Raw genomic sequence first — 14568 nt, forward strand, 5'->3', positions numbered from 1 at the left:
AGCACGTAACTCTGGATGCCACAGTGGTGTTTGCGTTGACCAACAATCAGTATTTTAATTCTTCTCTTCATACAGGGAAAAGAAGGCATCATTTATCTTTGTTTGATAGTACAATATCAATTTTATAATATTGCTGTGCACTCAGTCAGTTCAAAGCTCTGGCATTATAAGGTGATCAAACCATCTGCCTCTTGCTTCTGAAGCCCACCAAACTCAGTCAGTAACACCATAGACGTGCAGCACTCATGATTTGATTCTGTTTAATCTGGACAGATTCCATTTATTCAATCCTGAGAGTAAAAAACTGGACCAAATGCATCTGAACTGTAATAGGAGCCTTTACTCCAACATTTAAGTCTTAACATTTTAAGGTAAGAAACACAAAGATATCCCATGTGGGATTCTATGTGGTTTTTCAGTGTGATACATTTCCCAAAAACCTATCATTCTTAGTAGAAATTTTCCAAGTCTGGTCCTAGTTTTAAATATGATTTAGTTTTCAAATGTTGGAACAGAGCCCCTTCTGCCATTTGCAAGTGGAAATATTTTCTCTCTCCACCTTTAAAAGCCCTTAGGGATTGTTGTACATGTGTGCATATGTAATCGAAAATGTAGTCACCTTTAAATTTGCTTTGCAGGGAGTATTATTAATGGCCCATTTTAGCATGAGTCATATTAGCAAGGAGTGGGCAAACATGAATCATATTAACAAGGGGTGGGAATCTGAGTCTTGCTCTGCAGAAATTCTGCTGGGGTGAAGGCTTTGCATATGAGATTTTGAAGAGAAAAGGGGATATTAAAGAGGAGATGAACATCTCAATGCTTGCTCAATGAGCCCTGAATGCCATACCTATCTGGAGGGTATGGGGCTATACACCAGCTCTTTTGAATGAAGAACTGTACAGGTTTTGACTTAGTATCTTTGTTATAATACACTTTATGTTAACCCAAACATGCAAAAGTGACCCCAGTTCCAAGAACATAAAAGAATGGGGACTCTTGGTCGCACACCAATCTAATATGAGGAATCATCTGCGTGGCCTTGACTGTCTCCACCTCCATGCCCTCCGTTAGTGAGGGAACGTCTACATGGGTGCTGTAGCAGATCAGGGAAAGCCACCTGGGGTCAGTGACTATGGAAAGAAATCAACACGATGAGTCTCATAGTTGATCATTGTGTTTGTTGTTTAGTCATTAAGTCATAGCCAACTCTTTTTGTGACCCCATGGACTGTAGCCCACCAGGCTCCTCTGTCCAGGCAAGAATACTGGAGTGGGTTGCCATTTCCTTCTCCAGAGGGTCGTCCCAACCCGGGGACTGAACCTGCATCTCCTACATTGGCAGGCAGATTCTTCACCACAGAGCCACCAGAAAAGCCCCAGTTAATGATCTTACTCAAATCTATAAGCTGTGGAACCCGAGGAAAATAAGTTTGCAATAGTAATTGGTTTTGAATGATTCATTCAAATATTCATTCAATAAATAGGCGTGTGTGTGTGTGTGTGTGTGCTTAGTCGCTCAGTCATGTCCATGTCCAACTGTCTGAGGCCCCATGGAGTATAGCCCACCAGGCTCCTCTGTCCATGGAGTTCTCCAGGCAAGAACACTGGAGTGTGCTGACATTACCCTGTCCAGGGGATCCTCCTGTCCCAGGGATCCAACTTGAGTTTTGCATCTCCTGCATTGGCAGGTGGATTCTTTGCCATTAGTCCCACCTGGGAAGCCCCCAAACAGGCACTAAGGCACTGCTTAAGGTGCTGAGCACAGAGATGAATGAGTCACTGTCCCACAGGTAGCACATTGCCCAGGAGAGATATGTAAGTACACAAAAAGTCATGACTCAGAGTGACTTGACTCAGGCTCTGTAAGACTCAGTCCCTGGTGCTGAGGGAAAACATACGGTTCATTGTCAATTTTGGGGACAAAGCATTGAAAGGGATTGTATACAAATGAATCTGTAAGTGCCTAGATTCTATATATTCTATTTCAAAATAACTGGCTCCTTATCAGTAATAAAAACTTGAGAAAAAACTTATGAAGCTAATAGAAATATCTGTACAAATATTTGACCACAAATAATTTGAACTTGCTGCGATTCATGGGGTCACAAAGAGTCAGACATGACTGAGCGACTGAACTGAACTGAACTGAACTGAATCTCATTACATAGATGGTAATGGGTAGGTGCCCAAAAAGCTAAATGGGGAGATGCTATGATAAATGCAGAGATATGCACAAAAAGTGAGGATATGTTTGCATAAGACATCCTGTAAAAAAGCACATCCACATTCTTTGTCTAATTTAATCACAGAATCTGAGGTCAGAACATGTAAGGCTAAGAAGATCAGTAAACTCCTCAGGGTCATAGGCTTTGACTTCAAGCTCACTGTCCTTGGTGGCTCCACTGTCCTGCAGAGGCTCTAGGAAAGCAATGGACACAACCAAGTCATGACCGAGAGCCATTTCTGCCTCCACCACTCCACCCAACAGGTGGGATGACTTCCATCACATCGTCATGAAGTAGACCTTGCCCTTCAGTATCTTCCCTAACAAGATCCCTAAGCTTTCATGAATTCTGCATCCGAGGTTGGTGTATTGTTGGTAAAAAGCAGACGTGCCCTTACTGCAAAGAGAAGGTCGATTTGAAGAGGATGATCAATAACCCATATCCTTTTTATGAAGTTATGAAATATTATTTTCTGGCAACACATTCTCTAATCTAAACTTTATTTATCATCACTACAGGTACGGCAGAAAACACCGTTTTCCCTAACTACCTATTTCAAAGTGACTTGTCCCTTTTCTTGCCCATGTCTGCATTACTATTCTAGCTAAGTTAAATGCCAAAAAAGATACATTCTACTCTTTGTATTCCACTTATTCCACTATAAGGGCTTTAGTGAAAATGTGAAGGGACATTGCAAATATGGATAATATGAATGTATGGAAGGATAAGATAAGTAGGTAGGCGGATAAGATAAGTAGGTAGGCAGATAAATGGATGATAGATAGGCAGAGAGACAGATGGTAAATAACGGGTGGATAAGATGAGTAGATGGGGAGGAAAATAGAATAGAAAATTTAAAAGCCCCAACTGTGAACTAGAATATAGAAAAGTATTTTTAAGGTGTACAAAATTGTAGTATTTCCAGAATTAGTAGGGTTTTCCCCCCTGAATTTTGGCTTCTTTAATTCCTTGCTATATCTCATCTTTTCTTAGGCTAACCTAAGTAATAATAATATTGAAAGGACTGAAGACCTACTACAGATTTGGTCAGTGAATGGCAACAACAGGATTTTTATAGACAGCAGGGACCCCCGACCAAATAAACTCACATCTCATTAAGGTCACAGGAAGGAAGTGTCCCCCTCCAGCGCTGACTGCAAGCCTTGGCCCTCCACCCCACCCGCCCAAGACCACAGTGTCTCTTCCAGGGGGGTAAACAGATCTAAAACGCATCCCCCTTAAGTGGAAGAGCCCTGAGGGGATGGCCACACCCTGCCAGGAACTCCCTCTTAGCTCCTCAGCAGCAGCCTTCGACAGTCAGTCCCCTACGTATGCACCTCCAAGCCGTGAACTTTCAGGGATGGGAACGTGCCTTTGCATGTCCAATCATGTAAGTTAGCTCGTGTGTCTGTTCAGCCACTGTACTGTACTACTGTACTTTTCATAAGATTAAAAATGTGTCATTTTTTGTTTGCTTGATTTTTATGTGTTATTTGTGTGAAAAGTACAGTATGTAGATGATGATGTTAGTTGGGTACCTAGATAACTTTGTTGGACTTATGAAAGCACTCTCTGAACGGAACTCACTCATACGCAGGGGACTTACCGTATTCCTTCTAAGTTCCAGTCACCCGACTTTCACAGTGCTAAAGGAGATCCCCCATCCCTGCCCCCTTGACTCTTCACCAACCCTCACTGTGCAGGTTCACCAGTGGCTATCTGCAGAAGCGCCGCCGTGGCTGAGAGCTGCAGGTAAGGAAGGACTTGTCAGTAGAGCCGCAGGGGCGGCAGCGCAGGTGGGCCCTGGGTCTCAGAGCCACACCCCGGCACAGAGAACCCACTCAGCTCCCTCCCAGCTGGCTTTTGTCTCAGAACCCAGCCAAGAACAGCCCCGGCAGAAGGCCGTCATGCACCTTCTCTCCTCACTAGGCTGAGCCAGAACAGCTTTCGACTAGTAACTCACTTGTGAAACCTCAGTATATGCGTCTTTGTTATAAAATGGGTGATAATGTGGTCGTAAATGTCACCTTAACGATCATTTAAATAATAAAAGACAATTGATTTCTTTGAGAGAACAAAATGGTCTTGAGATAATAAACTTTTGAATATTACATGTACTTTTTTTTCTGTGAAATACAGAACCGTGTTTCTGAATGGAACATCTAACAACAAGCATCATTCTTCCAAGGCAGCTAAAGAAACACATGCACTCCTCATTGAGATTCAGTGTAAGATAAACGATACGTATGAAAAGTCTGCCTTTCCGTGTATAACACGGCTAATAGAGATACTACGTATGAAGTTCCCTCAGCACAGTCTAGCCGAGGGACCAGGATAGGATATGTATTATCAGTGAACTAACGTCTTCCTTTTTAACATGCAGTGAGTTCCCTCTGATGAACAACGGCAGAATAGCCCAGAGCTGTTTTTGCTCGATTAACGGTAGTTTTCATTGTTCTTGGTTTTCCACATTCATCATCCCCTGCTTCCTCTTTCTTTCAGTATGTGACCCTTACCTTTTATTCTTCTTTGGGATTGTATTTGGGGATTTTATTGTAGACCGTTTTACTTTTAGAAATCAGATGTAGTATAAATAACAGTGACTATTTCTGCTACGTGGCTAGATGTAGCGCAACCTCCTTAACTGAGATTCAGCTGGGAGCGCACACACTTTCTATACGGACAGATCCTGGACTGGCTTCGTTACCTGGTGGCCTGGCAACCCGTGGTCATCGGGATCGTCCAAGGCATTAACTATTCACTAGGGCTGGAATAACATGGCACGCTTACCCCAGAAGCGATGTACTGCATGTGGAAATATTTTCTAACACTCTTTTAATTTTTAGAGATCCCAAGAATTCAGAGAACTGAATAAAAGCTGGCACTGGGTCTGTGTGGAAAGAATTTAAGCAGAAGCTGAGCAGTGGAATAAACACAGAGGCCTTGCATCCTTCCGGTTACAACCACTGTCTCATCCGGGCTTGTGGCACTTCTGGTACCACCCACCGTGGACATCCCATCCCGAGCTTGGCTTACAGTGATCTCACCTGGGATGGGTTTCAGAGGTCTGCAAAGTGCTTCTCACATACAATTTTATTGAGTTATAACAAATGCCGTCTTATCGGTTGAACATCTTCAAAGAAGTAGAGTCATTAAATCTATGGTTTAAGGACACGGTCTTTTCTGGTCTCTGTTCTTGTTACCCCGCGGCAGCTTTGGTACCACTGAGCCCTTCCATTAGCACCGGGTGCTGCCGTCCATACAATGGGCCAGAGCCGCGCGGCGTCCGCTGGGCTGCTGCACACTCAGCCCACGCACGGGTGACTGAGGGAGCGCACCCCTCTCTTCTTCTGGGCCACCTGTTTACACGTAAACACACACACACTCTTTCCATGGCCATACTGTTTTCACTTCCATCCCAGCCCTTTTCAACACCTGAAATCACATCATAGACTCATTTGTCTACTGTCTGTCTTCCTCTCCATGAAGACAGAGGATTTTATGTTTTGTTCCCTACTATCTTTGCAGCACTTGGGCACCATCTGACACATAACAGGCACTAATAAATATCTGCTGAACAAATGAACCAATCCAACAAGAGAGAAAAAATGAACAGAATTGAGAAGACAAGTCAGAACAAATTAACCTAAGAATGGTATTACCACGTTTAACTCCCTTAAATTAATTCATTTTAAATTACTGGTCATTTACTAAATAGTCACCACTATACATCACACCAGACATCTGCAACACTTGACGACATTACACTTGAATGAAGTAAAAAGGAAACACGCCTATTGCCAAAACACGGGCAACACGTTGCAGCAACATAGGTGACCTAGATTATCCTACTGAGTGAAGTAAATCAGAAAGACAAATATCCTGATATCACTTATACGTGGAATCTAAAATATGCCACAAATGAACTGATCTGTGAAACAGAAAGACTCCCAGACAGAACAGACTTGGAGTTGCCAGTGCGGAGGGGGGCCAGGTGACTGTTGGATTGGGAGTTTGGGATTAGCAGATGCAGACTATTATATATAGAAAGGATAAACAACAACCTCCTACTGTGTAGCACAGGGAACTATATTCAGTATTCTGTGATAAATCATAATGGAAAAGAATATGAAAAAGAATGGACACATATGTATAAATGAATCACTTTGCTGTGCAGCAGAAATTAACTCAACACTATAAATCAATTGTACTTAATAAATTTAAAAAAATGTTGGCAATGTCCTTTATACAAAATTCCATCATAGTTATGATGAGATCTCACATTAAGATGGTTTTTTGGCTGTGCCAGGTCTTCATTGGAATGCATAGGCTTTCTCTAGTTGCAGGGCAGAAGCTTAGTTGCCCCGAGGTATATGGGATCTTAGTCCCCCCACCAGGAATCAAACCTACATCCCTTGCGTTGGAAGGTGGATTCTAAACCACAGGAACACCAAGAAGTCCCTCACATTAAGATTTCTACCTTTTGGTAATTTTCCTTCTTGAAACTACTCAATGCTTCAGTATTACAACTGGCTCATCATCCAGATTATTAGAAGATTTAACTCTAGTTTATTTCCCTACTCAGCAGACATTTCAACAATTCCATATATATTACATAGCAGCCATGTGCAAGGTTAAAGAGAGAAAACGAGATTCTTGAACTGGGTATTGACAAAGCACCTTGCAGTTGGATAAACACCAACTAACACTTAGTTTCTCTTCTGTACAAGAGTCCTTAAATGACCTCTGTTGTATGTGACCTCTGATGTGTTCGACCTCTGGGGTATTTGCCACTTATTTTTTATGGAGAGCTCCATGAGGGCCCTTTAGAACTCTGAGCAAGTAAACCAATAGATGTCTGCATGGAATTGTGACTGAACTTCAGAGCTTAGAAATGTTAGATAATTACCAAACAATATCAGGGGCAAAAAAAGAGATGCTATTTTCTTTATACAGTTTAAGCATGTAAAATCTAATCTCAGTTTTATGAAGTAATATATATATACACATTGAAAAAATTATGGAGAGCACTAACCTATCTCCAGTTACCAGAGGTTAGCTCAAGGTGAAGGGATAAGAGCTGACTCTTTCATTTCTTTTATATACTGTAGTTTCTTCTCCAAAATTTCTACAGTTTAACATTTGTAATGAAAAAAAATAAAGATTCTTTTCAAAAAATTATTTTAGATCAATTAACTATGAAGCTGTTCCTGTTGCTGTTTAAATTATTGAAATTAAATCTACAGATCACGTCCATGTTAAATTTGTCTGGTTCTCATGACAATGTTATACTTACGTAGGAAATAGAGAAGTAAAGCAAAAAGTCCATTTTGTCTTTGGTTTCTGTGGCATCTCTCGTTTCCTCTTCCTGAACTTGCCTGTTTTTTATTAGACTGGCTACTGTCTCCTCCATTGCATGCTCCCAGGAGTTTGTAAGAGAGAAGAACCCACCCTTGGGTTTCCCAAGGACTAAAACCTATTATGCATTTAATGGACTTATTTCTTTGGTATAACTTTCTGCAAACAGCAGAAAATATACCCGAGATCCCCACTAGGACCCATAACACAAAAATGTTCATTTACAAACCATAATATCTAGTAAGATGAACCACTCCGTGGAAATAATAATCGCTAACATCCGCCACAGGCGCCTGTCGGCCTGTGTGGGCACCCGGGTCTCCATTCCTGCGGGCGTTCTTCTTGCCTCCTCAGCCTGAACAGCACCCCGGGGCACACGCCCAGTGCTTCACTGACTCTGCTGCATATCAGTCTCGACACAGGACCCTCTGATGGATTCATTACTGCCCTGTCTTTGTGATAAGGAAATATCTGCGGTCAGACCAACTTACCCAGAGATGCACTGTCCTAACCCAGGGCTTTCTGACTTCAGACCCCAGTAAACCACACAGACCCAGTTCTGGCTGAAGATGAAGCAAGGTCACTTCCTTCACACATGGTTCCCAGCTTACCAAGAGAGTTGCACAAAATCCAGGATCAGCTCCTTGCTTTTAAATTTAATGCATTCATTTAATGCCTTATTATCTAGATTCTAAAAATTAACATATGGAAGTAGTATCTTTCTTTTAAATCACTGTGTATCAAATATTTTTGAGTCATTGTGAGGAACCTCTAGGTCGATGCTTGCTTAAAAATTTATTTAGCTCACACATACTTCTATAACATTTCAGAAAGAGAAAAAGAGAGCCCTTTTTAGAATTAGAAACAAGACTTTTTAAAAGAAGGAAAAAGCAATATGATTCAGGGAGCAGAGTAACCAGACAGTAATGAGAACCTCACACATAACTAAAGGCTGAAGATCAGCATCAGGGATGTAGAAGACTGCTTTAAATTCTTCAAAACTGAGTATTTATTTCATCAGTTTCATTTCCATAGTAATACATAATTTACTGCACCTTGGGTTATATACGCTCTCTCAAGTAACTGTGGCTGGAGAAACTTATCAAATTCTGAGGAAGACGCACACAGTTCATTTTAAAATATACCCTCTAGGTATTTTAGTATCCTGTAAAGCTTAATGGGGACACAAAACAGCACTTTTTTTTCTGAGAACAATACATTTGGCTGAAGGACTTTAACATTTTGTCTTGTTGCTCCTGAGAGCAGTCACACACAGAAGGGACAGCTGGGGGACAAAGAACACCCTCTCCAGACATGGATGAGTCCCCTGGCAGAAAGCTGATGGAAAGTCACTTAAAATCTATTCATTTCTGCTGTTTCCTAATGAACTAAGCCAATTGCTACAGATAATTCACATATCAATAATGGACTGAGATCATGACTGTCTCATAGGATAAATAAAAGCCTAGAACCATGTTTTTCCAATTTGGTCGCAGTTTTGATAAAACAGCACTCTAGACAAAATTTGAACAGTTTTAGTCATTTTAGTAAGCAGGTCCTCATTCAATAGTTTATATATGGTTGTTGTTCGGTCGCTAAATTCCAACTCTTTGCAACCTCATGGACTGCAGCACACCAGGCTTTCCTGTCCTTCACTGTTTCCTGGAGCTTGCTCAAATTCATGTCCACTGAGTCAGTGATGCCATCCAACCATCTCATCCTCTGTCGTCCCCTTCTCCTCCTCCTTCCCTCAATCTTTCCCAGCATCAGGGTCTTTTCCAGTGAGTCAGCTCTTCACATCAGGTGGCCAAAGTATTGGAGCTTCAGCATCAGTTCTTCCAATGAATATTCACTGGATGGTTTACATATAATTAAGTCAGAATGGACTCAGTTATAACTAGTGATAGAAGGACCACCACCAGACCAAGACTGACCCTTAATGAAGGATCCTAGGACCTTATTGCAGCTCTCAAATTTAACCAAAACCCTTCCTGCTGAGTCTCATCCACGGGCCACTCCAGGTAGGTCTTGGTGTTCATGATCTTCCGCAGCTTACAGAAGCGCTGGGGAATGGCCTTCTTGTCAATGGGCTCCAGCAGAATCAGAATGGCAGCATCATTGTTCTCATCAAAGAGACGGAAATGGGAGAAGTCCAGCTCATACTTGCACCACTCGCTCTTCACAAAGTTCTCCGAAAGCACAAAGATGGTTTTGTGGCTCTTTTCAATGGAGTCAATGATGTTGTCGATGATCCACTTGCCAGGAATGAAGTCTCGCTTGTGAAGACACAGCTTAAAGGGAGGGTTGAACTGCTCCAGCTCCTGCACCATGAGGTTCTCCACCCAGTAGGAATCCCGCTCGCTGTAGGACACGAAGGCGTCGTAGCAGATGTCCCTGCGGGGAGCCTTCCTGGGCTTCCTCTTGGCCTGCAGCCACGCCCACATCATCTTCATGTACCACAGTCCGTGGAAACGGTGACACAGCACCCCCGTGAGCAGGAGCAACAGGAAGAGGGCACAGCACGCGGCGGACACCACGGCCGCCCTGTGGCATTCAGAAAGGGAGAGCCGGGCGTCCTGCACCCGCTGGCCCCGCACGTGGGAGGGAGAGTCACAGCGGTAGTCATCGGGCCAGTCGACCAGGACACGGCCCAGTGCCTGCTGTCCCTGTGTGAAGGACAGGAAGTCACAGGAGCAAATGAAGTTGTTGCCACCGGCCTCCAACGTCTTCAGTTGCTGAAAAGAATCAAGTTGTTCCTTTGAGAAAGTATTTATTATATTTCTGCTAATTCTCATAACTGATAACACGGGTAAGAAGGAGGCATCTGGTAGAGTCTTCAACTTATTTCTGGAAATATAAAGTTCTTTGAGTTGCGGCAAAATCAAAGAAAATGAATCGAGATTGTTATTGCTAACATCTAAAATTTCCAGGGTCTGGGGAAGGCACTGGGTTAAACTGTGTATCCTTGTGCTGGATAAGTTCAGCTGTTTCATTTTGCCTGGCCACTGACAAGTTTCAGGCATTGAAAGAAAATTATTCTTACTGATATCAAGGCTATTCAGATTTTCCAGAGTAAGCAAAAGTTCTCCCGTTTTTTCTAGTGATTTCAAACGATTCTGCCTTAAAACCAAGGTTTGAAGGAAGGGCCAGGCATCCTTACAGGCTGAGTTTTTCAAGGTTTCTTCAGACATTAAGTTTTCACTGAGATCCAAATATTCTAATGATTTTAAATGTTGTGAAAGTAAACAAGGAACCAGAAAAACCTTACTGTTTTCTATTGTGACTCTTTTAACTTTGCCTGTGAGTGGATATATACTACTCAGATCATGAAATAAGAAAAACTGTGGAATATGCAACTTCCGTATTGTTAACGTCTCCACATTACCTAGGTGTCTAATTCTGTCCAAACTCAGTGCTCTAAAATCGCCAATTCCATCATGGGTACAGTCATCAAACTCTACTTCTAAAATCCCAGAAACATAGTTAAACAGTTTGACAACTTCAACAAAACTTTCATCGGTGAATTGCACATTTCTAAATATAAGCTTTTTAACCGATGTACTCATTTCACTGATGGATGCTTCTGAAAAATGGAAAGTGTGCAAATTAGTATCTCTCAGTTCTAAACAATCTAAGGAACTTACAATATCTACAAGAATGTCCACGAGTAAAACAGGCTGCTTCAGATGTAGAATCAGATGGCTAATGTTCTGGATTGACTTTAAACTCTTTGGCACATATATCTGCAGATTTTGAGCACTGATCTCAAGCTCCTCAAGAAAAGTCAGTCCAGTGAAATCCTTTTCATGAATCTCAGTGAAACTGTTACTATTTCCTACTTTTAGGGTCCGCAGATTTGGGAGATGAGAAAAAAGAGATGTTTCCCCAAGTGTTTTGTATAAATTTCCCAGTAAGTTTAAGAATTTCAAGACATAAAGGGACCTGAACCAGGAGGATGATAAGTTAGATAAGCGATTATAGGATAAGTCCAAATATTCAAGATTCCTCAGGTGAAAAAAAGAATCTTCCTCCACTGTGTGAATTTCATTGGCCCCCAGCCTCAGAGTCTTCAGGTTCACACACCTCTGCAGGTCTCTGTTGCCGACATAGGTGATCTCGTTGTTGGACAGGTCAAGGCTTTTCACACCTGCCGTGAGACCAGAGGGGATGGAGTTTAAAGATCTGGAATGGCCATCGCAGACACCAGTTGAGTCACAAGACAGAGAAGAAGCCTGGTCAGAGGCTCCTTCCGTGGACAGGATGATGATAGCCCAGACCCATGCTGTCCACAAAGCACGTGGCATTGTCCAGTGATTTGACCTACAAAGAAAAGAGGTTCAAATGAATGACTGTGTTTGACATCATGGCTTAATTCCAGTTCTTGAGAAATGTTCTGTAAGATATAAAACATGGGACTTCCCTGGGGTCCAGTGGTTAAGAAGCCACCTGCCAATGCAGGAGACTCAGCTGCACCACAGCTACTGAGCCCATGTGCTGCAAGTACTGAAGCCCATGCACCTAGAATCCATGCTCCACAAAAAGAGAAGCCACCTCAATGAGAAGCCCACACGCAGCAACACAGACCAAGCCAGCCATAAATGAATGAGATATAACACACATCAGCGCAGTTCAGTCACTCAGTCGTGTCCGACTCTTTGTGACCCCAAGGACTGGAACACGCCAGGCCTCCCTGTCCATCACCAACTCCCAGAGTTTACTCAAACTCATGTCCACTGAGTCAGTGATGCCATCCAACCATCTCATCCTCTGTCGTCCCCTTCTCTTCCTGCTGTCAATCTTTCCCAGCATCAGGGTCTTTTCAAGTGAGTCAGTTCTTCTCATCAGGTGGCCAAAGTATTGGAGTTTCAGCTTCAACATCTATCCTTCCAATGAATATTCAGGACTGATTTCCTTTAGGATGGACTGGTTGGATCTCCTTGCAGTCCAAGGGACTTTCAAGAGTCTTCTCCAACACCACAGTTCAAAAGCATCAATTCTTCACACACACACACACATATACACCAAGAAATAACCAAGAGGGAAATGGAATGTATGAACAGGATAAAAAATGAACTCCCTAACACCCCCAACGACACTAACACAGGTAGACCACCACTGAACAATGACATAAAAAGCACAGTACCACGTAGGAATATGGAGCAGGACCAATCGTGGATTGAAAAATGAGTAAATGAATTATAGAGGATGAAAAAGCAAGCAGTTTAAGAAAAGGGCTAGGCTTAACCAAGTGGATTTACCACCTCCTACCTGTACCCTTCAGATCTTCCACTAGAACACACCTCTTGTTTGACCTGATGCCCCCAAGAGTTAGAGGTCTCACAAAGCCAAACAACAGCTCTCTCTGACCACCTTTCACTAGAAGCAGCTCCAGGAAGAGTGTGCTCTTTAACCAAAAGAAAAAGGTTCCATGCTCTTCAACCTGTTTTGCACTTAACGACTAGCAGACAGGAGGGATGCTGAGAATCCCAGGCAGAGCAAGGGGGTTTGTTGGGTTGAGGGACAATCAGACCATCAGAACTTTCTCTTCCTGAGAAACTAAGTGCAGAAAGCAGTGTTTGACTCGGTGTGTGTGTGTGTGTGTGTGTGTGTGTGTGTGCACGCGCACCCGTGCTCAGTGGCTCAGTCATGTCTGACTCTTTGCAACCCCATGGACTGTAGTTCACCAGGCTCCTCTGTCCACGAAATTCTCCAGGCAAGAATACTGGAGTGGGTTGGCATTTCCTCCTCCAGGGGATCTTTCTGACCCAGGGATCAAACCCATGTCTCCTATGTCTCCGCACTGCAGGAGGATTCTTTACCTGCTGAATCACTGAGGAAGCTGTTTGACTCAGTACCTTTTTCAAAAGATCATTTTGGGGAAACAACAATACTACCTTTGCCAATACTCACACGTCCATCTAAGGGTGAGTGTGCCTCCTCAAGGCTCTCTATTCCAATCCGATGTCTACGCATCTGTCTTTGTACTGGCAACATTACATATATGACTCATCTTCATATCCAGAAGAGCAAGGCCTTCCTCCTTGTTCTTCTTTAAGTGAGCCTTGGTTAGTCTTGGCCCTCTGTATATTCTTATGAACTACAAAATTAGCTTAACAGTTTCAAAAACAAAATCCATTGATTTTTAATTGGCAATACCATCAATCTATAGATAATTTGGGAATTATTGACATCATTATAATATTGAAGTTCTCAATTCATGAGCATGATATATTTCTATTTATTTTGCTCTTCTTTATTGCAATAATACCTTATGATTTTTCCATACAGAGGTCTTGGCATATTTTTGTGATATTTATTCCTAGGCATTTGATACTTTTGAAGTTTTAAAAATAGTATTACTTATATATGGCATATACCTATAGATACAGAGAGAGAAATTCAATTAAATTTTACATATTTACCATACATTGAGCAACCTTGCAAAACTAATTCAGCAATTTTCACAGTTTATAAATTCCTGTTTTTTTGCTACATACATAATCATATCATCCAGGCATAATGATCATTTTATTTCCTTTTTTCATTTGATTTCCTTTTTCCTTATACTTTATTCTGTTTATTCATAAATGCTGAAATTTATCAAATTCTTTTTTTCTTCCTGTAACTATTGAGATAATAACATTTCCTTCTTTACTTTGTTAATAAACATTGGTGACTACACAGATAAACTTTAGTGTTAAGGCAACCTCGCATTTTTAAAATAAACCCATTTGTCTGGATGTGTTATCCTTAAGAATGCTCAAACTACCACACAATTGCACTCATCTCACATGCTAGTAAAGTAATGCTCAAAATTCTCCAAGCCAGGCTTTAGCAATACATGAACCGTGAACTTCCAGATGTTCAAGCTGGTTTTAGAAAAGGCAGAGGAACCAGAGATCAAATTGCCAACATCCACTGGATCATCGAAAAAGTAAGAGAGTTCCAGAAAAACATCTATTTCTGCTTTATTGACTATGCCA

At 42.0% G+C, this 14568-nt stretch overlaps 2 protein-coding genes across 3 annotated transcripts in view; one reads left to right on the forward strand and one right to left on the reverse strand.

Annotated features, from left to right (window-relative positions):
- Positions 1-5003, forward strand: part of RNF175 (ring finger protein 175) — a 65938-nt gene extending 60935 nt beyond the window's left edge. The window contains exons 8-9 of the mRNA XM_010840723.1: positions 2564-2665; positions 4883-5003. Coding sequence (XP_010839025.1) covers positions 2564-2665; positions 4883-5003 — 223 coding nt within the window. The remainder of the gene's footprint in view (positions 1-2563; positions 2666-4882) is intronic.
- A 2880-nt stretch (positions 5004-7883) lies between these two features.
- TLR2 (toll-like receptor 2) overlaps positions 7884-14568 on the reverse strand; it is a 13803-nt gene continuing 7118 nt past the window's right edge. For both annotated transcript variants that reach the window (XM_010840725.1, XM_010840724.1), the window contains exon 2: positions 7884-11905. In XM_010840725.1, coding sequence (XP_010839027.1) covers positions 9535-11889 — 2355 coding nt within the window. In that variant the 5' untranslated portion in view covers positions 11890-11905 and the 3' untranslated portion in view covers positions 7884-9534. The remainder of the gene's footprint in view (positions 11906-14568) is intronic.

This window comes from Bison bison, unplaced genomic scaffold (assembly GCF_000754665.1).
Source record: "Bison bison bison isolate TAMUID 2011002044 unplaced genomic scaffold, Bison_UMD1.0 scf7180017864146, whole genome shotgun sequence".
In the NCBI taxonomy this organism is placed as follows: domain Eukaryota; kingdom Metazoa; phylum Chordata; class Mammalia; order Artiodactyla; family Bovidae; genus Bison; species Bison bison.